Source organism: Gekko japonicus, unplaced genomic scaffold (assembly GCF_001447785.1).
Source record: "Gekko japonicus isolate JY-2015 unplaced genomic scaffold, Gekko_japonicus_V1.1 scaffold1445, whole genome shotgun sequence".
In the NCBI taxonomy this organism is placed as follows: domain Eukaryota; kingdom Metazoa; phylum Chordata; class Lepidosauria; order Squamata; family Gekkonidae; genus Gekko; species Gekko japonicus.
The window spans coordinates 254,663-263,761 of NW_015172599.1; the positions used below are offsets into that span (position 1 = coordinate 254,663).

Sequence of the window (9,099 nt, forward strand, 5' to 3'; positions counted from 1 at the left end):
CCTGCTTGTAGGGCAAGAGAGAACGGTGCCCTCAGGCCAGTGGGGCTGTTCTGCCACAGCCTGCTCACGGAAGGAGAACGTGGCTTAGAATTTCTTGCAGGCTTGAAACAAACAAACAAACAGAGTGGCTTCCTGAGGGTGACTTCAGAAGAGAGATTTGTTTCTGGAATTGGCAGGGCTGGCCCGACCATTAGGTGCATCTAGGTGATTGCCTAGGGCTCCAGAGGTAGAGGAGTGCCAGAAGTCCCCCAAAGCCTAACAAATGGACTGACCACTCTGTGTGGGTCCACGCCAGCCCTCCCATGCTGCCAGGATGATCTGTGGCTGGCCAGGGGCTGCATTCCCCAGCTAGGTGCCATCTTCCCTGGGCCCTGTGCTCCTGGGTTACTCACCTTCCCTGGGCCAGGTACAACTCATCCGGGCATCATGCACCTTTCCCATGCTGGGCGTGGCTCGCTCAGGTGGCACACTAGCTGAAGTAGGAAAGTCTTATTTTGAGTGATCGCCTCCTCAAGACATGGAACAAACACCATAGACACGATGTTCTTCCACATGCCCCGACCAGCCACATAGCTTCTGGCTGGAAGCTGGCTCCCGTTACAACTGGCTGTTTGTAGGAGGGAGGGAAGCTTGACTGCAGTGCTGAAGGCAGAAGTTGATGAGATGTTTCCTGAGGGTGTGGGTCCTGAGGTGGACCTTGGCAAGATGAGGTGGCAGTTGTGAAAGAGAGGGGAGTTTCTGTGCTGCCCTTACTTGGGTTTCTAAGGCGTGACTTGGGTTTCGCAGGTGTTTCTGTGCTGCCCGTACGTGGGTTTCTAAGGCACTGAAGCCTCTTCCTTATGAGGAAAGGCTGAAGAGTCTGGGATTTTTCCGTTTAGAAAAGAGACAACTAAGGGAGGACATGATAGAGGTTTATACAATTACGCATGGGGTGGAGAGAGTTGACAAAGATAAATTTTTCTCCCTCTCCCAAAAGACTAGAAGCTAATGGGCAGTAGGTTCAGGATGGCCAAAGGGAAATACAACTTTACACAGAAAGTTATTAAAATGTGGAATTGGCTGCCAGAGGATGTAGTGACAGCCACAGGAATAGATAGCTTTAAAAGGGGATTAGATAGATTCATGGAGGACAAGTCTATCAATGACTACTAGCCTTGGTAGGCTTGCCAGTCCTCAGGTGGGGGATCCCCCAATTTTGTGTGGTCTGGCCCGCTGCTGGCCAGCGGGCTGGTGGAGGAAACCCCGCCCCAAACACATGTCCCCATGTGACACTGGTGACATGCTGACATTACTTCCAGAAGTGACATCATTTTGTCATGGGCGACATTCTACTTTTTGGGCAAAACTCTATGGTTTGTAGCCATTTTTACCATAGAGTTTTGCCCAAAAAGTAGAGCATTGTCCCGACACCACAGGAAGTGACATCAGCACGTTGCCGATGTCCCTGCTTACCCCCGGAACCCCCCCCCCATCCTCCACTGGGCAACCCTGAGTCATGGTGACTGAGGGGAACCTCCACACCAAGAGGCACTAAGCCTCTGAATCCCAGAGCCAGGAGGCAACACCGGAGGAACTGCTTGGCCCCTGTGTGAGACAGGATGCTGGACTAGATGGACCACTGGTCTGCTACAGCAGGGCTCTTCTTAAGTTCTTAAGTGACAGGAGAGTAGGCTATGTCCTGCCCCTTCTCAAGGCCAGCAGAGCCTCTCACGAAGGAACCGTACAAGATAAAAGCGAGGATTCTGATGAAGCTACAGGTACTGCCAACATGCTTAGTGGAGGAAGAGACTGTGAGAAAGGCGGGCATGCCCTCGGGTGCTTCTGGACAGATGGCTCCGTTAAAAGTAGTTCTCCAGATCTTGACAGGAGCCAAGGGTAAAAAGTATGTTCCCTCTAAGCTGAGTTTGTGTGAGCCAGCTCACAGTTCTTTAGCCTCCGCTCACAACTTTAATGCCAGTAGCTCACAAAGTAGATTTTTTTGCTTACAAGACTCCACAGCTTAGAGGTAACTTTGAACTCACCTGAAAAATGCATTTTTGATCCATGTTCAGAGTCATAATTGTGGGGAAAGAGGAACAGGTGGCCCATTCAGGCTAACAAGGCATTTGAAGATTCCTGGAGGAAAGCCTGGTATCGGCACCGGATGGGGGTCTGTGGCCGTGAAGGAGCCAGAACCAGCCAACATCCACTCCCGCTAAGGAGTCAGAGGCTATAGAGCTCCCTCCTCTGAATTATATCATTGAGTCTGACCACAAAACGAATGCCTCCTATTTGGGATAGGGAAGAGAAACCAAGGGGCCCTTAGGCAAATATCCCTTCTGTCTCCTCCCCACCACACCCCACCCAGGCCACACCAAACACTGCATAAAAAGAAATCACATCAGTGCTCAGTGTCCTGGGCCCCTGCCCTGGAATTCTGTTCCCTTTGCCCTCCCTTTTTGGCAGCTGTGATTATATCATGGTAGAGGTTGCCGGGTCTGGGTTGGAAAATAACTGGAGACTTTGGGGGGTGGATCCGGGAGAGGGCGGGGTTTGGGGAGGGGCCTCAGCGTGGTACAGTGCCATGGAGTCCACCCTCCAAAGCAGCCATTTTCTCCAGAGCAGCTGGTCAGCGGGAGATCAGTTGTAAAAGCGGGAGATCCCCAGTCCTACCTGGAGGCTGGCAACCAATGCTCCCTCTAAGCTGTGGAGTCTTGTGAGCAAAAATCCTATTTAGTGAACTACTGGCATTAAAGCTGTGAGCGAGCGATTTGGCTACTGCATCAATTAGTTTGCTCTGGAGCCCTCCTTCCTGAACTAAGACAGAAATCTGTGAGCCAGAGGCTAAAAAGCTGTGAGCTGGCTCACACTAACTCAGCTTAGGGGGAACACTGCTGGCAACCCTATACCAGGGTAAAGGAGGAGAGCATGGCAAGCCAGAAGGAAAGCGATACCAGAGCTGCAGTACTCGTGCCTCCCAAGAAAAGATATGGGGTTGGTGAGAAGCGGAGGAACTAGTCATGATGACCTTAAAAGAAGGGGAATAGGCTGTTGCTTTGGGTCCCCTTTGGAGCTGCGGTGGCTCAAGAGGTTAAGATGCTGAACTGCATTACTGTGATTTTTATGTGGCTTGTAAGGCAGGGTTAACCAAGTGGTTAAGACACTGAACTGCAGGCTATGGAAAGTCGGTAGTTCAGCAGTTCGAGACCCGAGTGTGCCGCATGACGGAGTGAGCTCCCGTCTCTAGTTGCAGCTCCTGCCAACCTAGCAGTTTGAAAGCAAGAAATTGCAAGTAGATAAATAGGTACCACTTCGGTGGGAAGGGAACAGCGTTCCGTGCGCCTCGGTGTTTAGTCATGCCGGCCACATGACCACGGAAACGTCTTCGGACAGCGCTGGCTCTTCGGCTTTGAAACGGAGATGAGCACCGCAACCCTAGAGTCGGACTCGACTGGCTTTCGAGCGAGGGAACCTTTACCTTTACTTGGGTCCCCTTTGGGGAGAAAGGCAGGGTATAAATTAAGTAAAGGGAGTGAACTTGATAGAAACGTCGGTCTGATGCTTGGGGCTAAGCAAGGAGGCCCTCGGTCCCTTAAAGTGCACCCCAGGAAAGGAAACTAGAAGAGGTGCAAATTGGTTAAGGTGCGTGTGTGTGTAAAGTGCTGTCAAGTTCAGGGCTGGCTCGAGGTGTTTCTGCGCCCTAGGCGAGGCTGCCTTATGGCGCAGATGCCAACCTCCTGGTGGGGCCTAGAAACCTGGAGACCTCTGGAGCCAGCCACCCTTTTGCTGCCGCCGCCACCGCCTCCTTCCCCCCATCGCCACCACCACCAAAGGGGGGGAGGAGGGGGGAGACACAGCTTGGCGCCCCATCCAGGGCCTAGTGCTCTAGGCGAATGCCTAGTTCGCCTAGTGGGTGAGCCGGCCCTGGTCAAGTTGCAGCTGACTTACGGTGCCCCTGCGGGGTTTTCGAAGCAAGAGAGTGCTTTGCCATTGCCTGGCTCCGTGGAGGAACCCTGAGCTCCCCACCCAAGTCCTCACCAGGGCTCACCGTGCTTTGCTTCTGAGATCTGATGAGATCGGGCTGGCCTGAGCCATCCGGACGAGGGCTACAGCATCGATATGTTACAGGAGGCTTCCATGCGCTGTCGCAGTGGATGGCTGCTCGTAACCTCTGATCTCCCAGCTGCCCCAGCATCTGCTGTCTGTCTCCTGCTCCCTTAAATGAAATCTGTCTTTTCCCGCTTGCTGCCCCTTAGATGGGAACCAATGTTCCCTCTAAGAACATTGTTCCCTCTAAGCCGCACAGTCTTGTGAGCAAAAATTCTCTTGGCATTTCAGTGGTGAGCCAGCGATTTGGCTACCGAATAAATTAGTTTGCTCTGGAGCCCTCCTTCCTGAGCCAAGACAAAAATGTGTGAGCCGGAGGCTAAAAAAACTGTGAGCTGGCTCACACTGACTCAGCTTAGAGGGAACACTGATGGGAACTGCCTCCCAGAGCCCCGATCGTGATGCCCCCCCCCTTCTCCCTTCCTTCAGGTCCCTCCTCGGCATCCACCTTTTCTGTAAAGCCTTTGACACAGACCCCGTCTCCTGCCGAAACTCACCCCGTGCATGTGTAACTGGGATGACTGTAGATAATTTCTTTCCATGTAAGCTCCGTGGGGCAGAGACTTGCCTCATTGTCCTCTGCAAATGTTGAGTTATGGTTATATATGAATGGGATGGACATATGTACAGTAGCCCCTGTCATGTCTTGTTTAGCTCTAGAGAGAGAAGTGGTTTTGCATCTTCTCTGGTTAAAGAAGGAAGTGCCTCTGAGCATACTAAGAGTGTGTGCTCCCCTTACCATTGATAAACTGTAATCGGGCTCCCTGCCCTCATGTCTAGACTGGGGGGGGGGGACTTCATTGACTGGCATGTGAGCTCTTTCCTGCCTTTTCACACAAATGTAACCATGTCCCATGTTTTCTTTTTTTTCTCTCTTTCCAGGGCGACTCTGGGGGACCCCTGGCCTGCAAGCACAACGGCACTTGGTTCCTGGCTGGAGTGGTGAGCTTTGGCTTTAGCTGTTCGGAGGTCAACCGGCCTGGCGTCTACACCCGGGTCACCTCCTACATGGACTGGATTCAACACACCATGGCCCAGAACACAAAGTCTGGTAGTGGAGCCCATCTCCCAAGTGCCAATTCTGCTCTCTTTGTGGTTCTCCTCCTCCTCCTCGTGGTCTTGACCAATAGCATTTCATGAACTGCCCTAGCTCCACCCATGACACTTCAAAATGGCTGCCGTGCTTCACTAGGCGAGGCTGGAGGGAGAGCTTGGAGTGGCTGGAGGCTGTGTAGGTTGTGCTTTTAAGGAGAGGGCATTCGAAAGAGCTCTGCCACGGTTGGAAAGATCTGTCTTTATGCCTCCTTATAGAATAGACAAGTAGCCATGAAGCCTAATCAAAAGGAAAAGTGTGGAAATGGAAACATAAAGAGAAATCAGGATTGTGGAAAAAGAAGTGCCATTAACACATCAGAGAAGGAACTGTCTGGAATATGGCAAGGCCAAAATACAGAATAATTAAAAAAAAACTGCAACAGCCAAAATGAAAACAAAAAGTTCTCTGTAAACCAACTGCTGTGAACATACGTGAAGCCACCTTTTACTAAGTCATGTCATTAGCTTACCTACCCAGTACTGTCTGCTTTGATTGGTTCTCCTGTCTTTCCCATGACTTGCTGCCTTCGCTGGAGATGCCAGGGACTGAACACCCACATGAACACACACGAAGCTGCCTTATACTGAATCAGACCCTTGGTCTATCAAAGTCCTTATTGTCCATTCAGACTGGTGGCGGATCTCTCTGGTCTCAGGCAGAGGTCTTTCCCGTCACCTACTGCTTGGTCCTGTTAACTGGGGATGCCAGGGATTGAACCTGGGACCTTCTGCTTGCAAAGCCGGTGTTCTCCCACAGAGCTACACTACAATTGAGATGCCAACCCCTGTACTGTCAATTTTATCTGTGAGGGGTTTTTCTGAGGCCATTGTTAGATGCCTTTCCAGCTCTTTAACTGGAGGTCCTAGGGACTGACCCTGGATCTTCAGGCGTAGCATATGCTTTCATACTGAGTTCCTCCTGAACATAAGAGTCATATCACTGTGCTTATGCAGGGCTTTCTCATGGTTTGTGCCCAATGGGTCTTGAAGGCAGGTTTTAGGAGAATGGGCTGAAGAAACCATAGATTTTTAACTTAATTATTTTTAAAAACCAGTTTCAGGGGTGTAGTTGTAGGCAAATGTATGTGCATGTGAGTGTAACTGAACTCGGTGGTACTTTTCTGAAAGTATACATGCAGCAGAATCAAGCTGAACACATGTGAACTCTCCGTGCTTGACAGCAAAGGATAGACAGGAGGCGCATACAAAAAGACTTGATCGTTCTCCTCCCCCAGGGAGAGGACAGGCAAGCAATAACCAGGGCTATTTTTGGGCAGGAACGCACAGGAACGGAGTTCCGGCTGGCTTCAGAGTTGGCCATGCCCACTACACCCAAAACCTTTGCGTGTGTTGTGTATGCAGCCTGACGAAGCCGGGCATGCCCGGGCTTGTCCAAAGACCCAAAACCTCAAGCTTCATGCCGAAAGACAATGGGCCAGTAGGATCCTAGCCAGGCCCAATGAAAGGGCTAGGTCCCAAGCCGTGAGGCCAATAGGTATCTCGGTTACTGTAAATAGCCTGTCGGGAGTGGGGTGTGTGTTCTGGTGGTGGGTTTCTGAAGGAATATAAGCCGGCCTGTGAGCCGGCCAAGGTGTCTTGTTCCTGACTAATAAAAGGTATGCTTAGCTGAAATCACTCTCCGTATGCATACTTTTCAGCGTGCATGGCTACAGAGGGAAGGCCTGGAGAGTAACAACCCCCCCCCCCGTGACTCCAAGGTGGGCGGGCCAGGGGGGCCCCCTGGAAGGATCAGGGAGGCCTTTAAATGCCTCCCCGTGCCTTCCCTGGCCTGTCCAAGGGCCGGCTTGCCCGGGCTCCCTGCAGCCACGGTTCACCCAGGCAAGCCAAGTGAATGCAGTTTAAACTGCCTTCCCTTTCTTTCAAGGGGGGGCTTGCCCGGGCAAGCCAAGGGAAGGCATGGGGTGTGGTCTAATATGCTAATAAGCAGCACTGTCAGGGGTGTGGCCTGTTATGGTAATGAGTTCCTGCTGGGCTTTTTCTACAAAAACAGCCCTGGCAATAACCATGATCCAGAGCATAGTTTTTCACACTTGATCCCACTAAAATCAATGACACTTAAGATCACATCCCTCTCACGTAGTTTCATGTTAAAATGGAACGTCCTTAGTTGTATGAATTGCACAGCAGTGAAACAACAGAAGTTGTGGAATCCTTGTGATTATTCATTAGCACTTTGGACAGAGTTGCTTGTTGGGCTCAAAGACCTCTTTTTGTGATAGTGAATGATGTGAGCAGACAACCTCTGTACTTCTGTATTTTCCACAGTGCTCAGCAAGCTGTTGGGACTAGGAGTCTGTTAGAGACAGTGGCCGAGTGGTGCAATACGCTTTTCTATATGCTTCAAATTACAGTCTGGGGGAATCACATGTTGGAATGGTGCCCTATGAAGAAATACTTCCCCGCACACAGAAAGCTGGTGTGTCATGGAAAAGGCAGATTCCTGCATTTGGACCTGACAGATTTTTATAGATGCAACTGATTGAAACCTTGAAACCTTGCATGAACCCTGTACAACAGAACCACGAGGAACCAGTTGCACCCGGCTTCTGCTCAAAGATAAGGAACAGTTCCAGCAGACAGATGCATTTCCCCTCCCTGAAAAGCATAGAGCCACATGCAGACTTATACTTCCAGCTCTTAAGTGTGGAGGAAGAGGTACTCTATTTACCCTGTCCTCTGACCAGAGGTCATTTCGGGGGGGATCGCAGTTCCCCCGGGTGAGGTACGGGGGGCGGGGCACATGATGAAGCCCCGCCCGCTTCCGGCCGCCCCGCTTCCGGCCCTCATTCAGCCAGGAGGAGGCAGGAGGAGGGTAAGTTGCTTCCTCCCTGCCTCTCCCCACCCCTGCCTGCCTGGGGCCAGGGAGCGCCTTTGCAGGGCTTCCTTGCACTCCCGCCTGCCTTGCAGGTCCACCGCTGGGCCCCTTATGGGGCTCGGCAGTGGAGCTGCAAAGCCGGCGGCGGCAGCTGGGACCATTGGGGGCGGGGTGTGTGGCCTTATGACACACTTCCGGTGATGTCAGGGGGTGTGGCATATGCTAATGAGTTATGCTAATGAGTTCCCCTAGCTCTTTTTCTACAAAACAATCCCTGGCTGAGCTGAATGTGAGGAAAGGAAGAAAGAACAGAAAGGCTATTTGGAGAAAATGATCTACTGTAGCAGCCATCAGTGCACCATCTTGTCCTTCACCAGTGATGGCTGAGTTGATGGGTTTAGGCAAGTTTGATTCAGTGTTGGAGAAAGGCAAGTTTAGCGGATAATAGAATGCCTTTTACCATGCTCAGGCTTCCCTGTGGCCCTAGTGGTTGCAGCCAGAAATGCATTTTAAGAACGAATGGAAAGACATTCAGCTGAATGTCGCATGATGATTCAAGGGTCCTCCAACCCCCCCCCCCATTTTTTCGTCCCCCCATTAATCGTGTTTTATCTTATTTGACTTACTTGGCTGCTTCCAGTTTCTCTCAATTTCCCAAACTGGCATTTGCCTCATAAACGACAACTATCTTTCCTAGTTAGAAACTGAAGGAAAGTATCTGTTCTCTTACTATAATTAAACAACAGGGTTTACCTTGAATCTTCCTGCTGTGATAAACTGGAGAAGCTGAGCCACAGCTGTAATTAATTATTTTCTAGCATCTATCCTCTTGCCAAATATCATGCCAGAGAGCTTCAAAGCTTCAAACCTTTTAGGCACATGAAGATCCCAAGGCTTAAACTATGTGTTTTTCTGCACTGCCCTCTGCTGGAAAGACATGATCTCTCTTTTTGTGTGCATATGATGCATGTGTAGACATACATGTCCTCTACAGTATTAAAGACTATAATCCAGTAGGGATACCAGGCCACTGCCTAACACCCGTAAGAGCTTTGGGTGTGTGTGTGTGTGAGGCAAGAAGC

At 50.9% G+C, this 9,099-nt stretch overlaps 1 protein-coding gene across 1 annotated transcript in view; it reads left to right on the forward strand.

Moving 5' to 3' along the window:
* The window catches only part of LOC107119128 (serine protease 33-like), an 18,645-nt gene extending 12,000 nt beyond the window's left edge, over positions 1-6,645 (forward strand). Inside the window, exon 6 of the mRNA XM_015421572.1 lies at positions 4,969-6,645. Within this exon, the coding sequence (XP_015277058.1) occupies positions 4,969-5,226 (258 nt within the window). The 3' untranslated portion in view covers positions 5,227-6,645. The remainder of the gene's footprint in view (positions 1-4,968) is intronic.
* The last annotated feature ends 2,454 nt before the right edge of the window (positions 6,646-9,099 follow it).